The sequence below is a fragment of the Strix uralensis genome, chromosome 5, assembly GCF_047716275.1.
Source record: "Strix uralensis isolate ZFMK-TIS-50842 chromosome 5, bStrUra1, whole genome shotgun sequence".
Lineage (NCBI taxonomy): Eukaryota > Metazoa > Chordata > Aves > Strigiformes > Strigidae > Strix > Strix uralensis.
The window spans coordinates 72,191,793-72,213,728 of NC_133976.1; the positions used below are offsets into that span (position 1 = coordinate 72,191,793).

At 41.3% G+C, this 21,936-nt stretch overlaps 1 protein-coding gene across 3 annotated transcripts in view; it reads left to right on the plus strand.

The window, feature by feature from the left end:
* The first annotated feature begins 638 nt into the window (after positions 1 to 638).
* CAPRIN2 (caprin family member 2) overlaps positions 639 to 21,936 on the plus strand; it is a 34,503-nt gene continuing 13,205 nt past the window's right edge. For 2 of the 3 annotated variants that reach the window (XM_074871582.1, XM_074871583.1), the window contains exons 1-11: positions 639 to 697; positions 1,857 to 2,119; positions 4,094 to 4,156; positions 7,288 to 7,374; positions 9,919 to 10,157; positions 11,539 to 11,621; positions 13,546 to 13,710; positions 14,215 to 14,258; positions 15,625 to 16,470; positions 21,221 to 21,352; positions 21,535 to 21,622. In XM_074871582.1, coding sequence (XP_074727683.1) covers positions 1,871 to 2,119; positions 4,094 to 4,156; positions 7,288 to 7,374; positions 9,919 to 10,157; positions 11,539 to 11,621; positions 13,546 to 13,710; positions 14,215 to 14,258; positions 15,625 to 16,470; positions 21,221 to 21,352; positions 21,535 to 21,622 — 1,996 coding nt within the window. In that variant the 5' untranslated portion in view covers positions 639 to 697; positions 1,857 to 1,870. The remainder of the gene's footprint in view (positions 698 to 1,856; positions 2,120 to 4,093; positions 4,157 to 7,287; positions 7,375 to 9,918; positions 10,158 to 11,538; positions 11,622 to 13,545; positions 13,711 to 14,214; positions 14,259 to 15,624; positions 16,471 to 21,220; positions 21,353 to 21,534; positions 21,623 to 21,936) is intronic. The other variant, XM_074871584.1, reaches the window with a different exon arrangement.

Below are 21,936 nucleotides of genomic sequence, written 5' to 3' on the forward strand. Positions count from 1 at the left end.
AGGTGGAGCCCGGGATCCCCTTGACTGGGGTGACGAGGCCCCTTCCTCAGGGCTGCCCGGAGAGAGAAGCCAGCCTGTCCTGGGCCGATTGTTTTGAGAGGCTGCTGCGAGACACGCGGCTAGAGGGCCGACCATGGCTTCACCAACCTCTCCCTCAGGGGCAGAGCAAGGCAGCGGCGGGTGCCAGGTCACGCGTCCCTGCGCTGGCAGCCGATGGCTCCCCAGACGCCCGTGCCCACCTCCCGCCAGGGCCGTCGCTCAGTTCTCCTGCCCACGCAAGGCCCTGGAGAAGCAGCAGGTCCCGCCCTGGCGCTCGACGCCTCGGCCCCGAGACCCCCCCGCGGGCGGGACACCCTGACCGACCTTCCCGGGGCGCGGAGCCGCCCTGCCCCGCCCCGCCCCTCCGCGCACGCGGCCGGGGAGCCGCTGCCCGCCCCCGGGTCACGTGAGGCGCGGCGGCGCGGCGCGGGAAGGCAGACAGGCAGGTGAGGCGGCGCCGGCGATTGGGAGGCGGGCGGCGACCCCGGCGGCGGGCCCCGCCCCGCCCCGCCCCGCCCTTCCGCCGCCGCTATATTAGGCGGGGGGCGGGCGGCGGGGCGGGCCTGAGCGTGTGCGGGCACCGAGGTGAGCGGGGAGGCGGGAGCGAGGCGGTGCGGGGCCGGCCGCCGCCGCAGCGGGAGCGGCAGCGGAGGAGGAGGTGAATCCTTGCGACGGCGGCGGGAGGAAGGACCGCCCGCTGGTCTCTTCTCCCGCCGCCGCCGCGCTCAGGGAGCGGCGGCGGGGCGTGTGGGGTGGGGGGCCGGTGGCGGCCGTGCTCTCCCCGGGAGGCGCTTCCCTGGCAAGGGCGTAATGAAGGGCTGACCCCGGGCCCCCCACTCGGCGGGGCTCAGAGCCGGCGGCGTGGGGTGCGGAGGCACCTCCCTGCCCGCTCGCGGGGCCGGGGCGGAGCGGGCGCCCCGGGGAAATGCGGGTTTTCTCCTCATCGGCCCCTCGCCTCCCCCGCCGCGGGCGGCTGGTGCCCGTCGGGGTCACGGGCCGCAGGCCTCCCCGGCGGGCAGGGCGGCAGAAATGTGGTGTCATTGCTTTCCAGGAGCCGGTGTGAGTAAGTAGTTGAAGATGAGGGTGGCGGAGCATCTCTTACAGAAATTCTCTGCTCAAGGTTAAAGCCCAGCCCCTCCCATCAAAGCTGGTGCCTTGCCCTGGCACAGGCACGTCTCTTGGATGGGTGTAGGCAGAGACCAATTCCTCCTCAAGAATGAGGCTGTTGTAAACTGAGTGTGCTACTTGTTTTATTAAGCATTTTTTTTGATCTTCACTTTTTCAATTGAAATCTTCTCAGTTTAATTTCTCAGCTGGATTGCTGCAAAGGTCCTGAAGGGATAAAACTGGTTTAATGGGGGTGAGAAGAAGAGGGACTATACCTTCAGGCATGCCACTTCTAAATCTTCATTCAGGCTGCAGCCTGGATGCAAGGCTGGCGGCGTGATTTGCAATTGCTTGCTTGCAGTTTTTCCCCTTGTGGGTGATGTGTGCAGGAAACCTGCCTAGTTTTATATGGACACTATATTGGGTTTCTGGAATCATCCCCTGTGCTGTCTAATTCTGCCCATGTAAAGGATTTCTGGAGTCTGGATGGATGGGGAGACTTGAACAATACAAAGTTTGCCTTGCTTTGAAATTCCTGCTACAGATATTTTGAAAGGGGAGGGGGAAGTGTGAACGATTGTGATAAATTCTTACGGAGGCTTAGTTTTGTGGCTACGTGTTCTGAATGTGTGATAGGAAAAGATGTAACTTTAAAAAGGCAGGGGGAGGGGGGGGTGAGAGAGAGCTAAATAAAAGGAGTTTCTTTGCAGCTCCATCCATTTCAATGGTGCAGCTTTCCCAAGCCCCTTTCCGTTGCCCATCGTCACCTTCAGGCCGGTCAGAGGAGAGGGAGGACAAGAGCATGAAGGCGGCCAAGCAGCAGGTGAACCCGTCTGGGGAGAGCCAGCCTCCCTCCAGCCCCCTGCAGTCAGTGCTCAACTCGGCAGCCTCTCCTTCCCAGGCCTATGAGACTTACATTGATAATGGGCTTATCTGCCTCAAACACAAGATCAGGAACATTGAGAAAAAGAAGGTAACTTGTTTTTCTTTAGTATGGCACATATTTAAGCTGCTAATTGTAAAACTCAGTGCCTATTTTATAACAGCTGGAATAAGGTTGTGTATGTATATAGAGAGTAGTCATGGATTTTTAAAAATAACCTGTGGAAGGACCTAAATGCAGATTTGCTAGTGGGTTTTTGTTATCATTTACAACTTCTGTATAGTAAAGAATGGTATTCTTTACTCTTACTGTTCTGAAACAGAGTACTTGCATTTGACATTGTGTGAGCATGACATTATTGTTTCAGAGAATCATGAATGCAGCTAACTAGAAACCTGCTCTCAGCTGCTGGCTTTACAGTGCATGACCAACAGTTAGCAAAAGTAACTGAATGTTGATCAAAACTGGGGATGCTTCTCTAGTAGACTGAATTAGTTCAGGACTAACTTGGGACTGATTCGGAGATGGTTTATAGTCTTGCAGAAATCTTCATATTTCTTCTATTGATTACATGCATCTAGCATTAGGATATAGAAATGCATGTAAAATTGGAAATTAGAAGAGTGTTTCCTCTGACTCATGAAAATGTCAAATTATATTAAATATGTATTGCCCTTCACTTTGCATAAATCTTTGACTTCTATATTTAAAATATAGACAAATGTTATTCACTAGAAGGCTCTTAGACAGAAAGCCTCCAAAGCCTGCTCTATTGCTTTGAGCTGTGCCTTTCTGAGTGTGGGAGGGGACAGAACAGTGCTAATAAGAATGGAGATAATGATACATCTAAAATATTGTGGCTATAGCTAGTCAGGCTTTTGCATTCTAAGACTTTTCAGTTGATTGGCAGGTGACTGAAAGCTGTGTGCATGATTTTTAATTGGGAAAATGCTATTTCCTGAAAGATGGAAGAAATAATGGTGGTGTTGCTTTTGGTACTGGATCAGGATTACAAGTAAAGCAATTGTATGAATCTGTTGTGCTTCTCTAAATGTCTGAAAAGCTTTGTGTTATGTCTTAGTGAGAAGGGAGTAGATTAGACTTTGGGCCACGTGGCTAGGGGACTTGATCCTCCTGCAGGAGATGCAGTATTACTGCTGTCTCATGTCATGCATCATGCTGTAATTTTGAATAATGTCTGATAAGCATGTTTTCTTTGTGTGATTAACCAACTTTGTGTGGTATTCTAATTCTGTCCAAGGAGGCTTATTGTTGTGAATTTTTCAAGTATCTTTGATTTTCATGTGAATGACAATATGGCATCACCAGCAAATAAGTGTGGCTTACTAAAATGAGTAGAAAGTATTCCTAGTCCTAGGTTTCTGTAGGTACTCTGTCAGTAAAACCCTATGTGGGTTGAAATGAAATGGTGTTCAACTGTATTGAACTTCATGGCAGTGAACTCCTTTTCCCTGTGTGTATAAAGAAGTTTGTAATAGCTAATAATTTAGTTTTGTATAGTTTACATCAGCTTTTAAAGGCTGTTTCAGTATATTAGAAATAAATCTTATTTTTCCCTAAAGACATTAGTCCAGTTTCTTAAGGAATAGTGCTATAAAATCTTGATGACATAACTGAATACAAATTTTGAAAGACATGCTCTGGAAAATTAAGTAGGATTATTTAAGGACAACTAAATTCCAGCATTGACTTGGAAAAGCTAAAAAAGCCTAATTTAAAATAAGGACAGAGGATATGTTTGGAGCCCCTTAAAGATCTAGTGTCAAGGCATTAGTATTTCTTAAATGAAACAAAGGTATTGAGTAAGAAATGAAAGATCAACAATAGGAAAGGGAAGTAGACAGTCCTGGAGACTGAGATTGCCAAATCAAAAGCATAGCAGAACTTTATGTGTTGCTTCTGAAAATGAGAGGAAGTAGTAAGATTCCTATTCTGTTGCAGCATGAGGATGACTTAAAACACAGAAAGAATATGTGACTTTGTACCCCATACTCCACATTAGACAGAAATCAATATAAAAATTTACTTTGAATGTTCCTGCAGCTCAAACTAGAAGACTACAAAGATCGCCTGAAGAAGGGAGAAGCCCTCAATCAAGACCAGTTGGTAAGTTTGCTTTATGCAGCAGTGGATGGCCTCAAAACTTTTGAACATGTCAGAAGGGATAGCTTGCTGAAAGAGGTGGTGGTATAGTTCTACAGAATTAATGCCTGCAGGCTTGCAGTGGTATTTTTCACAAAGTCAAATGGACAAATTACTGGTATTGAAGCTGAATGGTGAGCCCACAAGTTTTGTCTCCTACTTTAGCCTTCATGTTGTGTACTGAAGTAGTAGAAGATCCTTGTTTAACTTTGCTCTGTAGGCTTTCAGCCTCAGTGCTCCTGCACCTTTATTTCTGGATGAGGTGTCTGCATTCAGCTTATCTACACAGCATTGCAGTGTTAGAACCCAAACCTCAAGATGTCTGGGGTAACTAGTTATAATGATATTTCTTCATTTAACAGGTGTTACTTGAAATTGCCTGTTGGCTGCGCAGTGCTGTTGGTTACAAGTAGCTGTTAAAGTGTAACTGTTGAACAGTCCCTATCGGTTAGAAAGGAAGATGCTGGTCTGACTTGTGTGGGATCTAAGAGCTCCCCTAATACAAGAATCTAGCTATAAGTTACTGACTTAGTTGGGAATACTGTCTTGTCCTTCCAGTGCTGCCATTAGGTGGCTGGGAGTCAGCAGCACTCTCAAATGCAGTTAGAACAATGTGTCTGTTTTGCACTTAAGGTTGCTAGGATTTGGCATGCCAGGGTGCAAGATTGGATCACATTTGTTAAGTAGCACTTTCTGGAGCTAGCTTAAACTTGCCTGATGTTAAAACAGCAGTTCTGGCTCTTTTCTGTCTTGAACTAGAAAGAGTTTTAGAACTGAAATCAAATTTCTAGAACACGAAAGCTCTTGTTGCTTAAGCATGTCTGAGTAGCAGTGTCACATAATCCAAAGGGTTTATTGCTGTAGTCATCTAGGAATCATTTTAAAAATGTACTTCACACATGCTAAAGAACAGTTGTATGGTAAAGGGCACCAATACTTCAGTGATGGTGCTGATCCTGCTAATGAACCAGTTGGAAAAATACTTCATTGACTATTAGCTTTATCACAGTGCAGCAGTATAGCACAAATACTGTTTCCTTACTCTGAATCACGTGTAAATGAGAACTAGACATAAATGGGGTAAGGGGGAAATGATAACTTGCTACTTAAAAGTAGAGTAGACCTATTGGAGTGAATGATCATTTAGCACTTAACTACAAAATCTGATGTAGTCTGTTGCCATCTCAAGTGCAGAAGTAAATGAATTAAATCTGAAGTAGGTCATTAAATTTGAAGTAGGATGATGACCTTTTAGTTCCTCTAAACTCAATCTGGAATCAGGTGGACAAGAGCCTTTTGTGTTTAGATTATGTGTTGAATACAATCTGTTTTTTTCTGTCACTGAGACTGTTGAACAGTATTCTGTGTAAGTTTGATTATACTTGAACATGCTTTAAAGCTACTTCTAAATCTGACTGTTTATCTTTTGGTATACACCCTGGGCTGTGAGAAGCTGTTTGGTGAAAGTGAAATTAAGATGTGGGGAACTGAAGAGGTGAAGGATTCTTTAGGTGTTTTTCTTGTAAACATATCCAGCAGCACTGACTTTGGAAAATGACAGTTAACTTGGTTACTGGCTTTCACTATTCTCAGCTGAGCTTAACTTTTTAAGTATTAGTATTTTTATCCCAGTTTCTAGGATATCCCTGGCTTTTAAAATGTGGAATTGGATTCAGTCTTGCTAGTGAGCTGGCCAGTGGCAGTCAAACTGTTCAGATGACTGTTGTAGTGTTTGTTGTGTATTGTTTATTGTATCAACTCAGTATTTAATCTAGTCAAGACCCCTGTTTCAGTGGTTAAGATATAGAAATACTGCATTTGTACCTTTCAGATGCAAATTCCCAATGTATATACAAATACTGGGACCTGGTGATTGAAGCTAGAGCAGAGCTTTATAGTTTGGACACTTGCCTAAAGAAACTTAACTGCCTATAATACACTGGACCTCTAATGTAACTTGATGTCATCTATATTTTTCATTGTTTCTCACACAGAGGAAGAAGTACACATCTGGTGATGAACTTGTTTAGCAAGCAGTTTAGATTAAACTGTAATTACTTATGGTGCATGCCTGCCAGAGCTACTGTGTGTGCCTTACTTTAGGAAACTGTGCCTAAAGCCTTACTTTAGGAAACATTTGTTTCAAAAATGAGGAGCTTCTAGCAAGTTAAATGCTCTCACTGGCAATACTATGCTGTTTTGTGAGCTGAGCAGACTTTTCTCAGTACTGTTCCTCCAGCATAATGTTAATAAATGTTAATAACAGGTGTGACAAAAGAAAGCTATTGCTTTCCTGCTGGCTGAGTTACAGCTTGTCATGAGAGCAGTGGTTCTTGATGTTTTCAGGTAGGGAGTTTTACTCTGGGACTTGTATTGTTAAAAGCACAGGTAATGCAATCTGTCTAGTAAGTTGTTGGTGTTAAATTGTGGATCTTCCTCAACTGTGTGTGCATTAGGGTCTTAAGTCATCCTCCCAAGTGCTAAGTGAACTTGCTAATTAGTTCTTGAAAGGTGCTTGATAAATTGTGTGAAGACAACTTTAACTACTGGATGGGTGCTTTACACTAACTCATGCACTTTGTGTTGAGTAGTGTTTAGGCCTGGTAATGTCTAGTATACTACAAAAAAGTGAATACAAGTAACTGAACAATCAAACTGATTGAACAAATGAACTTTTTACAGGAGCATGTAGGGATAGAACAAGGGTTAATGGCTTTGAACTGAGAGAGGGTAGATTTAGATCTAAGGAAGAGATTCTTTACTGTGAGGGTGGTGAGACACTGGAACAGGTTGCCCAGAGAAGTTGTGGATGCTCCCTCCCTGGCAGTGTTCAAGGCCAGTTTGGATGGGGCTTTGAGCAACCTGGTCTAGTGGAAGGTGTCCCTGCCCATGGCAGGGGGGTTGGAACTAGATGATCTTTAAGGTCCCTTCTAACCCAAACCATTCATTCTATGATAGTATCTTTAAAAAAGCTACAGTTTCAGAGAAGTACACATTAAATGACTAGTTCTCAGTGAGAATTTAAGTACAAGGGGATTGAGATGTAACCGTTAGTCTTAAGCATGAAAACCACTTTTTTATCTATTCCTTTGTAGGAGGCAGTAGAGAAATATGATGAAGTAGTACACAACCTGGAATTTGCCAAGGAACTTCAGAAGACTTTTTCAGGACTTAGCCAAGATGTAAGTATAAAATACTTTTCCCCATATTGTCAGGAGGTAACTGCAAAGTTTGAGCTACTCTTCTAATGTCTACACTTACCTGCCAATATGCAGAATACTAGGAAGTTTCTATCTTGGAGCTTGGGGGAACAATGTGTTTAAACTGTCTGGACTACTGAGTAGAGCGGAGCAAATGTTGACAATATTGTGTACCACTGACCTCCATGATAGTTATTTGCTGTACTTGTCTAAGAACTTGTGCTTAAGTAAATTGAGTCATTGGAACTCAGCTGTGTTTGAGATGACTCCAGTTTACTTAGGTTTGAAACTATTAACCATCTTGCTGGTAGCTTGTGCCTGAGGTGGACTCATCCCCTGCATAGGTGCAGACTGGTGGGGGAGCAGCTCTACTGGAAAGGACATGCAGGTCCTTGTGGGCAGCAGGCAAAGTAAATTAAATGTACCCCTGGAGCAGTGAAGGCTAGACTTAAACTGAGGACTAGTAGATTAAGGAGAACTGATGATTTGGTTCTTGTTAACTAGTTGTGTCTATTTCTGGTCACTTGGTACACAAAGGCTATAGGAAAACTTCAGTCAGTCCAGTGGTGGGCCTCTGAATGGCTGGGGCCTGGAAAATGAGACCTGTGAGGAGAGCCTGGAACTGGGCTGCTTGGGCCTGGTGAAGTGAAGGCTTGGCAGGAGATGCAATATTACCCTTCAAATACCAAAGAGATTACTGAAAGGATGGAGCCAGGCTTTTTGCTGAGACATGTGGTAGGAGAAGGAATAATCATAAATAGCAGGTTCCAACTAGATAGGAGGAAAATGGTCACTCTGAGGATAATTGAGCACTAGAGCAGGCTGCCTAGAGAAGTAGTAAAATCTGTCCTTGAATCTTCTCAAGACCTGACTCCACAAAGCTCTAAGCAATCTGTTATTGATTCAGTGGAGCCTTTGTTCTTGGGGCTGGGCTAGGTGACATCCCAATGTCCTGTCCAAACTGAATGTTTTGATGTTTCCAGTGAGGAAAAGTGCTGGGGTTAAATCATTTTAAGTTTCAGTGAAGTACAGCTCTCAGTAAAATTTTACTGAAGCTTGTGGAGTTTGCCACTTACTCTGCTGCAGTTGTGTCTAATTATGGTAAGTCACAGATCTAGTGCTTTATTTAGGTCTTTGTTCAGGGTTTAAAACACTACATACATTACTTTTATGTAAGCAAATGTTTTATTTTTGGAGAAACTGGTCTCTTGGCTCAAGCAAATAATCTCCTTATGAAAAGATCTGATCCAAGGTAGTGCTGGGGATGCTAAACATGATTAGTCACTGCTCTGGCATTATTTCTCTGCCTCTTACAGAATGCTGAAGGACTGGTAAAATGTCTTGTCTTGGTGTTGACTGAGACCCAAACAATTTTGCTAGAGAGGCTTTTCTTGTATATGTAGTAATTCCAGGTAGTGCAGTAAATCTCTCAATGCATTATGTGAGCAGAGAGATAAGAGCCTTTTCAGCAGTGTTGCTGCTTTGGGTTTCCTCAGTCATTGTATCTCAAACATAGAACCTACTGTGCTGAATATAAAACATTTGGATTGCTTCCTATTGCTTTCTTCAGTCTAGCTGCCCATAAAATATCAGAAATAAAGGATTGTGACCCAGTCTATCTTTCTGTAGGTGTCTTTAGTAATCCAGCACTAACTTCTACCAGTTCATGTTTGTTCTTGAACTTATGCTGCGTTTAAAGGCTAACCCACTTTGCATTTTTCTTGTCTCTACCTCTACGGATTTCTCATTACTGGAACACTAGGGGCCATTCTGGCAACCACATCTTTATACTCTTTACAATGTGTTCTAAAAAACTAAATTTTCATAGATCTTGCAAAGAAACTTAACATACCTGATGTTGAGGCATTTTAAATTCTGCAGTTACTTGGATAGCTTCTGCTGCATAATTCTATTAGCACATGAGAAACTTCTCCTCAAATGCATGAGGGCTGTGTATGTTCTGTGACTTGTGGTGTTGGTTTTTTGAGTGCTTCAGTCTTCTGCCAATACAAATAAGAATAACTGTAGGATTCTGCTGTATCAATTAAATTGGGGTATTCAAAAATGAAGAGGCAGTTGTCTTGCTAGGAGAAATTTGAGACAACTTCTGCATCACTAACTTCATGTGATAAATGTTAAAGGTCAGCTAGGCTTGGATATGTGCATTGGTATAAATTCTATCAATTCCTTATATTCAGTTGTGAAAGCTATTACAATAAAGCAACTAGCAGGCATAATCAGGATCTAAATATCATAAAGGCATATCACAAGTGAAGTTACCAGTATCCAGTTTGACTAAAAGCTAGATGTGTAGAGAATTAATAGATAAATGGGGAGTTCTTCCAGAGGGAATGAGCTTGAGAAATCTTGGGTATATGAGGAGAGTTAGGAGCTTCTGTTATCTAACTGAAATTAATAGTTAATTTATCTATGTAGTATGATCAGTACTAGAACTTGATGTGTTTTATCCTAAAATCCTGTTACTAAACCATTGTGTTTAACTGTTGAATTCATGTATTGAAATAGCTGCTGAAAGCACAGAGGAAGGCTCAGCGAAGAGAGAGTCTATTGAAGCTTGAAGCTGAGAAGAAAAAACTGCGTACAATACTTCAAGTCCAGTATGTGCTTCAGAACTTCACTCAAGAGCATGTTCAGAAAGATTTCAAAGGTGGTGTGAATGGTGCAATATACTTGCCTTCTAAAGAACTAGACTACCTCATAAGATTTGCAAAACTGACATGTCCAGAAAGAAATGAGAACTTGAGGTGAGTTCAAGATTTTTGTCTAATCAGTATGCTTCATTCATTTGTTACAGTAAATGTACTGTTGACAATGCTATGTCTTGAAATATTATGTTTTGGGACACTAATTAAAATTCTATTCAGTACACTTGCTTTAGTCTGAGACTAGGAATGTAGGAGGCTTACCTCACTCTGAGCATGAAAGGAAAGCTGCAGTAATTAACAGCTTCAGTTGTGAAAGTTACAAGCCCTGCCATCTCCCAGTGGGGTTGAGGGGAGATAGTCCAGTACCATCGTAAGCAGGGAGACTGGTGGTGTGCTGCTCCCCTGAGGTCTCACTGTTCATGAAGTGGGGGGGGAAAAAGTGTGGCAAAGCACAGGAGAACTGTTCTATATTCCATTCACACGATAATCCAGACGTGTTGCTTTATTTGAAAGGATTATGATAGTCCTGAGGCGCTCTTGCTGGTGGCTTCAAAGTAGTTCTAAGAACTTGAATTTTCTGATACCTCTGCACAAAATGTCATACATTTTAGGGTAGCAGGTTGTCAATAGATGTATGTCAGTACTAAGTTGGCACTGTGCTTGTACTGTGATGGCCTATGCTTACTTAGTATGACAGCCTGTCTGTTTCTAAGATAGCATAGTAAGAATTGTACTTAAATAGGGGAAAAAGTAGTTATTAAGTAGTAAGTTGAAACACTTTATGGATAAGAGTAATTATTTCCATATTCAAACATCATGTAAGTTCCTAAAATGTTTAATCACTTGTCATATGCTAAACTTGCCTGATCTTTGCTCTGATGTTAACTTCTAAAGAACAGCTGCTTATTAGAAGATATGCAATAGGAGTCTCATCCCAGTGAAATAACTTTTTCTAGCTTATTCTCATTGTATTACACTTCCACAAGAAGCATAATCCTTTCCTTTGGGATACTAAATGTCATCACGATGGACTTCAAAATCATTGTCTGGAGGGGGCAGGGTGGATCATGGACCTATGTCAAGGTTTCTCAATGACTAGCAGAGTGGCAGGAGCTGTTGATGGTTGCCCCTGCATGTGTGCATCCAATGAACAAGGTGATCAGCTGATTAAACAGCAATTGGTTCCCTGTCTGGGAATTCCAGCTTGGAATGAAGTCCAGCCATGTGGTCTTGTGGGATAGTGCTGGGCGCTCTACTCTGTCTTAATTATGAACGAAAGAACTTTTGCTAGATTAAATCATGTACAAACAGATACATATGAATCACTTTCAGTAGTAGATAATGGACCTAGGATTCACTCTTATGTATACAGCCTTCATTTGGAAGGCTAAACATTAGTGTCTTAAAATGAGGGGTATTGGGATACTGCAACACTTATCTTGGCTATGATTCTACCTGTTAAAACTGTCACTTGTTCTAGTGTTGAAGACCAGATGGAACAATCATCTCTCTACTTCTGGGACCTTCTAGAAGGAAGCGAGAAACCTGTGGTTGGAACAACATGTAAGTCTCTCATCTAGAGAAGTAACTTAGGGATCCAAAATTTGTGTGCTATTTAAACATCTTAAACCCAGTGAATACACATGGAAGGCTACTAAATTAAGCACTTTAAAATGCTGTGTGTAATTCAGTTATCCAAGGATGAACTGCTGTTTGTTCTGTTTTTTAAATACAGATCAATAACAGTACAGCATGCTTTCTCTTTCCAGGTAAAGACTAATTCTTCTACCAATGTACTAGCACCTTTTTGAGGAATAGTGATGGTAGTAATTCAAAAGCTAATGCATGAATACCTTACAGAACCAGCAGTGGGAAGCTTTCTGGATAGTTATGTGCAAATGGGTTAAGATTGGAACACTGTTCCCAGCCATTAAATGCTTAGTTGAGTATACTGATGTGTATTACAAAGCTTCATTGGTCCCACAGCATTGAAGACTCTTTCTTGTAGGAACTCCAAGCTCATACCTGTTGTCTGACTACAGTGTGGGATACCACACTAAGGAAGGATAGTCATTAATGGAACTTGCTGTGATCTCCAGTCACGCACAGTGCAGTCTTAGTTTGACTTGTTGCAAGTGTCCTCACTTAAGTGCACCAAAATTATGGGACTCTATGTATTTTCTTCCATCTGTGGCTTAGTTTCAGAAACCCTGCTTGTAAGCCAACATACACATTCTATGTTCCTGTTTAGAACTTGCTTGTGAGGAAACTGTCCTTACTTGAGCTGTAGTGTCTTTCCTATTGCAAACAGACCTTGCTTGTCTCGTTTACTCCAAACTTGTGATGACTGTGTGGCAGTAATATTTCCAATAATGTTGGAACTGTTAGACCAGAGCACTAATGTACCCTATCTAATTTCCACATACAGATAGTTGAACTGAAAACTAAGTGTTAACTCCTTTCATATAGTTCTGGACAAAGTGTAAACTGGCCTTGTGCTGCTACAGGCTGACAACTTTAGCCTTGTATCTGCTGACATGAATTGATAGTTGCCTAATTATCTTGGACTCCAAACTTTTGTAGTTTTTTGGCTATCATCTAAGCAACTTTTGTGACTATTTTGTCAGTATCTCTATCCCTTTAGTGTCAGTCTTGCATTCCTTTGTGTGCAAGCTAAACTTCAGATAAAACTCTTACAAATTCTTATCATTCACTGCCTTGGAAGAAGATTTTTTATATCAATATTAAATTTGGGCTACTGTTCTTGTTCATAGGGTTGTCATGGGTAGGAGTGATCTTCCACTGAGTATTCTTCCTGTTCTCAAGGCTGCCCTGTCTCTAGCTCCTCTAAAACAATTTCTAGTGTCACTGCTGCTTCTGAGGTCTCACTCTCTAAGCTGCTGTCTCTCTTGCATGAAGGAGGAAACTGGACAGTGCTTCTCAGAGTACACAGTTAAGTTTTTCTTCCACCATGTCAATTTTGACTCTTTTCCAAAACTTCAGAGGATTCAGTTTGGACTGGAACAGTCTCTTGCTTTCTCCCTTCCTGCTTGTTTTTGCAGTTCTTAACTTGTGACTTACCATCCTATCACTGGGAAGAGGGTCTTGTAGGGCAGTTCCATAGTGACTTTGTTTAGCTTTACCTATGTTGCAGTCTGTAGAACATGCTTTTACTATCAGTGCTGGCTAGCTTATAGATGGTAAACAAATCCTTTTCTAACCATGTGGGAGACCAGGTGGCTCAGTGTTTACCTTGTGTGCATTTAAACACAAGCTGCAGTCTTACTTTTGGTCTGCAAAGATGTTTTCAGCTGTAATACATAAAGCAGTTGAACAAATACTAAAACATTTTGTTGCTGTAACTCAGCAAGATATGGAGAAGTTGCAATTTATATAAAGGGAGGAAGTAAGGAGTCTCGATCTGTGATCTGAATACCCCTTAATTTCAAATTTTCATGTCTTAACTTCATGGATTTTTACTCTTCAGATAAACACATGAAGGACCTGTTATCCAAACTTCTAGACTCTGGCTACTTTGAAAGTATTCCGACTCCTCGCACTGCTGTGCCAGTAAAAGAATTGGAAGAAGAAGTAAATAGAAAATCTGAGAGAACAAGACAGATGTCAAAAGGAGAGTCTGTCAAAGAAACAGGTGGAATATTACAGGGTTCAATTTCTGTATCGTAATGTTGGGATAAGCTTGAACTGAGCATTGTCTTTGCATAACTTGATGCTAAATCAAATCCTTTGCTGTAGCTTACTTGCAATGTAGTAAGTAAAACGGGCTGCAAGCCTTGCAGTGTCCTATTCTGGCTAATATTGTAGAAAAAGATCTAATTCCTAGTAACAGGATGTATTTGTCTTCTGAGCAAGTCTCCATGTTGAAGATGTGAGAAGTGTCTGGTGTAGGGAGTGTTATATATTATAAAACTATGGATACTATAAAATGTTCCTTGCTTAACTCTCAACTTTTGCAAATGTAAAACTGAATCAGAAAAAAAAGCTTATCTAAAAATAGCATGTTGAATGACAAGCTGAGCTTTCAGAATATCTGGTTTAGCAATTGGCACTACTATTTAATGGAATTAGACTTGCTACTGTTTGGTCTGCCTTTCTGCATTTGATCAGTTGAAACAAATTAACATCCTTTCTCTAGAATCCATTATGGAGCTTATGAAGTCTGAAATACAGCCACAGGAGGTAAGATACTCTGCTGCTTTTGCTTTCCTTTAGTGTTGTGATTTGTCAAACATAACTGCGCTTCTGCAACCCTTTTTTAAACTTATAAGGGAGTCTGAACAGCAACATGGGTGTTGCTTTTTGTAGGAAGCATTAAAGACTTGGTTGCATTTCTATTTCTAACCTCAAATTTATGGCTTCTCTGGGGTATTTGGGATAAATAGGGCAGGATTACATGAAGCAGTGTAGTACTTTAATGCTCTGGCACTTTCCTGAATAAACCAAAGCATCAGCCGTTACAGTGGAAACACTGATCTTTTGTGTACTACGGGATAGAGAAAATACACATCTACTAAAGCTGTCTATAAAAGCTAAGCTTATTGCAGTAGGCTTGATATTGGTGGGGTTGAGAATGATGTAGGTCTTGCTCTGATTTGTCAGAGAAGTAGGGATCCCAAGACAGACTTGTGTGCACAGGGGTATGTACACTGGTTTCAACAGCCCTTCAGACTCCTGAGTTAAGTACTCAAGCTTCAACTGGCAGTAGCATAAAAAGCATTAGACTTGGTTCAAAAGGTGGGGAGGGGTGTCCTTTTGTAAATGGAAATGCTGGTTCTTAAAATGCTGAATCCCTGTTTCTCAGGTATCCCACTAGAGGGTGTACTCTAGAACAAGCTTTTGTAACCTACTGGTAACACTGTTACCTGACTAAAGCTTTTCTGGTAACTTGTCAAAAAAAAATCTCAGCCAGTGAGCCTTGTACATTCTTCACTTTATATTTACTTCCTGTTTATGGCTAAGTGGTAACTCAGGAAGACTTCAGGACATCTTCATTGAACTCTCAGACTTACTGACAGTAAGCACAGCCTGGAGTTGAAGTCCAGTGGTACTAAATCCAAGAATATGACTTCTTAGTATTTAAACTGCATTAAGAATGAGGGTTATACTTCATCACTAGGCCAAAGATTCTGGGGGGAGATGGTGCTGCTATGCTTAGCAGAATGTCTACGAATACAGTACCACAGTATTTTAGATGCTTAGGAAGAGAGCTACCTTTACAGAAATCACAATTGAACTTGATATTGTCACTGCCTATAGGAACATCAGTTAGCATTGAGGGTAAGGGTGGTAGATTCACTCAGCTCAAGTATGTTTCACTTGTGCTGTCTAGGATTGTTTCATGCTTCTCTGGCATGCCAAGCAAAGCTAGTCTGCAGTGTTGTAGGATAAAGCCATGGCTGTCCACATAGTTTCTGTGGCATTTAAACTGTCTAGGCTCTGCTTTTAGTCTGAAATTTTCAGTAGCTGGGTGGCCTAACTTAACTGACCTGAACTGTAGTAGCAAAATGTTTTCTTGGGAGCCATTAAGTTTCTCTGGTCTATATAGTTTCTCAACAGGCGTTATTTGCCTGAAGCAGAATACTCTGTCAAGAAGAAGCCAGAAGAGCCCAAATCTTGGGAAGCTGAGTGTGCTAGAAAGCAAGAACCTCCAAAGTCCTGGGAAATGCTTGTTGATATTGAAGACCAGGAACAGAAGCAGAAACAAGAGACCTTAAAGCCTTGGGAAGCTCGTGTTAGGCAGCAAGAACCAAAAAGACCAGATTCTCCAAAGCCTTGGGAAGCTCGTGTTAAAGAAGAGGAACAGAAGTGTGACTCTACAAAGCCCTGGGAGACCCGTGTTGAGGAGGAAGAACAGAAGAAACGAGAAGCTCCAAAGGCCTGGATAGCACGTGCCCGAGAGGAGCAGGAGTCCCCCAAACCTTGGGTAGCAAAGGTTAGGGAAGAGCAGGACCAGAAGAAACAGGAATCACCTAAGCCATGGGTAGCAAAAGTTAGGGAAGAGCAGGAGCAGAAAAAGCAGGAGTCCCCAAAGCCTTGGGTAACCAAAGTTAAGGAAGAACCAGAACAAAAGCAGGAATCTCCAAAACCTTGGGTAACCCAAACTAGGGAGCACCCAGAACAAAAGAAGCCAGAGCCTCTGAAATCATGGGAAATGCCTGTTAGGGAAGAGCCAGAGCAAAAGAAGCAGGAGCCTGTGAAGGCTTGGGCTGCACATGTTAGGGAGGAGCCAGAACAAAAGAAGCAGGAGACTCGAGAGGCTTGGGAAAAAGCTGACAGGCAGCAGCAAGTGTCATCACAGCAGTTACAGAACCCTCCGAAGTCCTGGGGAGCTGCAAGTGTTGGGACAAAGGAGCAGATGGGGCCAAAGAAGTTTGATATGGAACCCAAAGAAGTGAGTTGGCATATGTAGTCTTACCTGTCATAAGCTTTTGACACTAGTGTATTGGACTAAAGCTACCTAATAGCAGAGGCTGTATAAGGTGCATTTTTGTAGGCCTATATTTAGACACTTATTTCATTCTTTCTTGGGAGAAATAATTCTGGCAGTTAAACTTTATATTTGAATAGCAAGATGGTCTGCTTTGCTTTTTACATCAACACAGTATGGCTGTATTTGAGCCTTGAATAACTGCTTTACGCATAAGACAGAAGAATTAACTTAGTTCATCCCTAGCTATTGGCTCTGTCCACTGTTATCAGTACAAAGCAGGTATGACTCATCCAGGGATCAAATACTTTGTCTGTGGCTGCATGCAAATAGCACTTCAGTAATTTTTTAGGCTTTTGATTAAAATAGCTGCTGATTCAAGAGAGATCTAACATCTAGATCAAGCAATACCAACTGTACAGGGGCTTAAATATGTATTTCCAGATGAATGCATAAGCCATACTGCTGTCCTGGAGAGTCTAACAATAGCATAGTTTGTTTTAGAAATGTAAAATGAAAGCTATTGCAGGGCTTACAGCTGAGCAGGCTGCTAGCCTCTGGTTACATTACCTTTTTTCTCACCTGTGCTTGGGTAGCAACAATTCTGATAACTAAAAACAGATAACTGAACCTTGTCTACCATATTATGTCACTAGAGCAGTGTTTAGCAGAGTTACACTTCAGGAAGAAAATACAGGGAATTGAGCAATACTCTTGTACAGTGTCAGCACTATCTCTGTTTCTGTAAGAAAGCAGAAATCAATTCATTCCGTGTTACTCATAGCAAATGCTTAAGCTTAAATCTTGTCCGTAAACTTGGCATAACTGAAAAATGGATGTTCTTGTGCCTAGAGGCGGGATCGCAAACAGAAGGTTGAACATGAAAGTAAAAGAGTATGTAACATGCAGCACTGGGTAACAAAATGGGTTTAAGGTGTTTCAGCTTGATTCATCTTTACACTCAAGCTGAGTAGAATCTTGTGTCCACTGGTGGTGGTGGTACAGGTACAAAACCTGGTTGCCTCACTAAGTAAATCTGAGCACAAGTAGGTGTTGTGCACCAACTATGCATAGTATTACTATAACTGAAACTGTCTGAAGTATTGGAATAGTCTCAAGCACTTTAAGATGCCTTGGAATTTCTGGTGTCAGATTACCTTACAGCTTAAATGCGAGATGCTTCCTAATGAGATGGGGCTCTTATTTTTATATAGGATGGACGGATGGATGGCTTAAATGGTGGACAAAATTTTGATGCAGTAAGGAAAAAGGAGGGTCTCCACTCAGCTGGAGAAACTTGCAAAGTGCCTAGGAATCTTCATAGTAATGTCCAGGTGTGCACTAAACATTTAAACTAAATTAAATGTTAGAATGTGAGGTTGCTTGAGGTGGATTGCTGAAGTAAGTAAACGAAGTGTATTTTTGAAGTATTCAAACTTTGATTTACATAGACCGTAGTGAAACACCAGCTGGCTTTATTCTTGCTTAGTAGCTATTGACAAATCCTAATATCAAAAATATATTGAATGAGTAGAAAATAGTGTACTGTCAACCTAGTTTCCATAACCAGTTTTTAAAAAATTAAGATATCTGGCTTATGAGGTGCACATAAAGAGCAATTGATATTAAACTTTTCGGATAATGAAACTTCTTGCCTTTGCTTATATGAAGAACAGGCAATGCAGTGCTATAGCTGGATCCATTTCACTCCCAGGGAGAATCTATAAATGATCTTGTGCAGGGATCTAGGCATGGGCTTTGTCACTGCTGCTGCTTTCTGGAGCTGAAATTAACTTTTCTTTACTCCCTGAAATAACTGTTAGAGCTCTGAGATCTTTTAGTAAACTGCTAGGTTCTGAGATTGTAAAATATGCTAATTTAACTTAATGCACCATAAGGTGCAATACCTAAGTTGAGCCTAAGACAGCAAAGTGAGCTGATGTGCAGACCCGTTAAACTGTTATTTTATTTAAATATTTGTGCAACCTGTGGACCAGCAAACTTGGTTAGAGCTGAATTTGTGGCCTGCTATGTGAAAGCAAGTTTGACTATGTAAGTAGTGTTGAAGTTAGGTTTCAGAAACATTGTTATGACAAATTAAACCCTAAACTGTGTAAAACTAATCTGAATGTTGTTTGAACCACTAATGTTAAGTGATCTCAGCATGTATAAGTTTGTGAGCTGGCCTAACAGGTTACTAAACTCAGAATATGCTACCAGCTTGTAATGACTTCCAGAAACAGTATGTAACTGTACGCTAGAAAGAAAACTTGGTTTAAAACCATCTTAAAGATGTCAAGTACCTGAATTTTTTCAAAGCATCTCTTATAAGGGCATAAAACCTGAAATACTTTAACTTCATGATACTTTTCATGTATGGTCTGTATTGCACTTAAATATTTGAGTTTTAAGCACCTAAGTACCAGCAAAACATCAAATCAATAAGGTAACTTCAGTGTAACTACTTCTGGCTGGTGTATTTTAATATATGCAGGAACTAGAAAACAAATTCTACAGGATGGAGAGTCTCAATGATTCAATCCTGGCTTAAAGCCCTAATATTGTATATGTAACCCTGTGTGCTTGCTCTTCTAGTTGAAGTAAAGAATGCTACCAGCATAATATACAGAGTATGAGCTGGGGAAGGAGATGAAGACTCTAACAAATTGTAAAAGCATACATAAGACTATCATCTTTGCAACCACAAGTGAAACACTGCAGTCTCTTCTGCTTCCATGCTCTCGAGGCTGTTTTTACTTGTTTGTGTTTAATGTACAAGTCTGTCTTCTGTAGCTAGTCGGCAGTCTTAATAGCCTCAAGACACTGCCTTGACCTGGTTAGGTGACTTAAGGTGAAAAGCTTCTGTTGCTCATTTGCAAACATACAGAACCAGTTTGGTGGATGTACTTGTGTCTTGGTAAACTGTAGTGAGGAGGAAGAGGGTCATAGAAGCATTAATCAGTTTGACCCATAATGGATTTACCATGACAGCAAGTGTTTTAAGATTAAGTCTGCTTGTAAGTGAGGGCTAGTAAAGTGATGGACAAGAAGATTCAGATTCCTAGTAACTTAATGTATAACTTGCTGAGATTTTAACTTTACTCAGCTGTATCTTTTGTCCTGCACTTAGATCCTTAATAGCTTTAGTTCCTGTTCATCTTTGGAAACTAGACAGCAATATAAACTTGCATAGTCAGTTACAGGTAGTGCTTGTGCATCAGAAATTCTAATTAAGATAGAATAGTACAAAGATGCACTCCTCTAGCTCTAGAATAAAGTGAAACTTTTCAGAGCTCACCAAGGAGCTATTGTGTGGGCCACATAGATTGAAGTTGAGTCCTCCAGAGTTAATGATGTGCTGCATGTACATGGATTATGCTTTGTGAAGCTCACTAAACGTTGCAAGCTTCATCCCTGTGCATACTATTGGAATTTCTTCAAATGCTAGTGATTAGTTTCAGGTAACTGTTGAGGAAATAGAGTGGTTTTGGGCTTGTCCTAAAACTGGACAAAGAGCATTTCATCAATTTGGTTTGGGTTTAGTGTGACAATTAAATCTCATGACACATATCCTTCTGCCATAGTCTTCTAATGACTTCATACAAATAGTCAACTATACTGCTATACAGTATATTGAAGTAGTAACTTCCTATGAGAAAGACAAATGTTTGTACTGTAGGAAAGTAAAGACTTTCACATGTTCCTGTGTTTCTCAATGCTTGGGCCTGTTGTAATAATGCAACTACTTAATGTCTTCAGATTTGCCTCCCTCTAGCTGCATAGACAAGCATAAGAGCAGCAAAGGTTTAGAGAATCACTGAAAATTATGGCTTTAAAATACCTATAACAAGCCTACCTCTTCCCAAGCTGCTTTTAAAAAACATGCTAGACTATCTAGCCAGTCTGTTATTTTCACTCTGTAAATAACAGAGCTTCTGCTATATAAGGAGTTTACTATCATGGGTTTTTTTATACCTCAGACTTGCTGGTTCTCTGACAAAACATTTCCCTCTTTTTAAAGTGAAGTGAGAATCAGTTGGGGTGAACTGTTAAGGGACCATCTGAAACAATCAGGGAGTAATAAGGCCCTGCAGAAGCCCTTATTTAGCTACAAAGTTAAGCTCCCATGTGGGAGCACAGGTGTATTTTTCATGCCAAACTTCAAAAAGTTTAATGAAATACTTTCTGCAGGAGCTGGTACACTGAAAGTCTCTTGCTTGTTGGGGGAAGCACTTTGGTCTTATCCTGAGTAACATGCTTGCAATGTATCTCTTAGGTGCAGTTTCTTCAGAATATCTGGAAATGCCATCCTAATAAAAGATCTGTACTTACTGGTGTGGGCTCTACTGGGAGGAAGTATGCTTTAAACCTTGAGTGATGCAGCTTTTATTTTTAAGTTTGTTCTGGCCTTCTACTTAAATATGCGGGCTTCCTTAGGTGGAGGTGTCTAATTTTGTGCTAAATGCATGCAACTTATTGCCTTCTGTACATTTGACTGCAAGAAACTGAATGAATTCTGTGGCTTAACTAGTTGTGGCAACAGTAAGCTGATCCTTTTTTAACAAAGTGAAATGTTGATTCAGAAAATATCAATAATGGCACAGAATTCCTTGGCCCATTGTATCTGACACATATAGGTTGCTCTGGAAGTATATTGGATAAGGCAGCTTGTCTTGCTTCCAGTATTAGGTTTAATATCTTTTCTCCTTATTAGGTGCCTAAACCTGTACATCAGCCAGCTGCAGAATTTTGCTCTACTTCAACTCTTCCAAAAGATCCAGTATTGAGAAGGGAAAAACTTCAGGATCTGATGACTCAGATACAAGGGACTTACAACTTCATGCAAGTATGTTTTTCTCTGCTGTTGTAGCACAAAGCTCCAATTCCTACTGGGTTAGGGAAAACAGTGCTGACAGTGTGTGTTTGCACTGAATGAATGAATCTAGCTCTAATTAGCTAACAGCAACTTGTCAGATGAGAATACTTAATTTCTTTTTCCTCCCAACGAATAATCCTTTTTTTCAAAAGGAGTCCATTCTGGATTTTGACAAAGCTTCACCAAGTGCCATTGTTTCATCTCAACCACCTTCAGTTACTCCAGCAAGTAGTCCTGTAGGTAAGTAATACTATAAGCGTAATAAAATGTAAGACTTTGCAAACACTAACAGGGTTTGCTTGGGCTGTAGATCAGTAGGCCTGGTGAACACAGCTTGTCTAATTATAAAGAATACTGCTGTCTGATTTTAAAAAAGGCAGCTTGAGCCACTTACCTGCTTATTTGTTGCTGGAGGTGGTTTAAGTTGGTGCATCTGCCTGGAAATGGAATGCTTGTGTAATCACTGACTGGCGTGTGCATCTGAACCCAGCTGTGGAACTGACATGCTGTATCTGTGTAACAAACTTGTCTAGATGTGGTGTATGTAGACATAA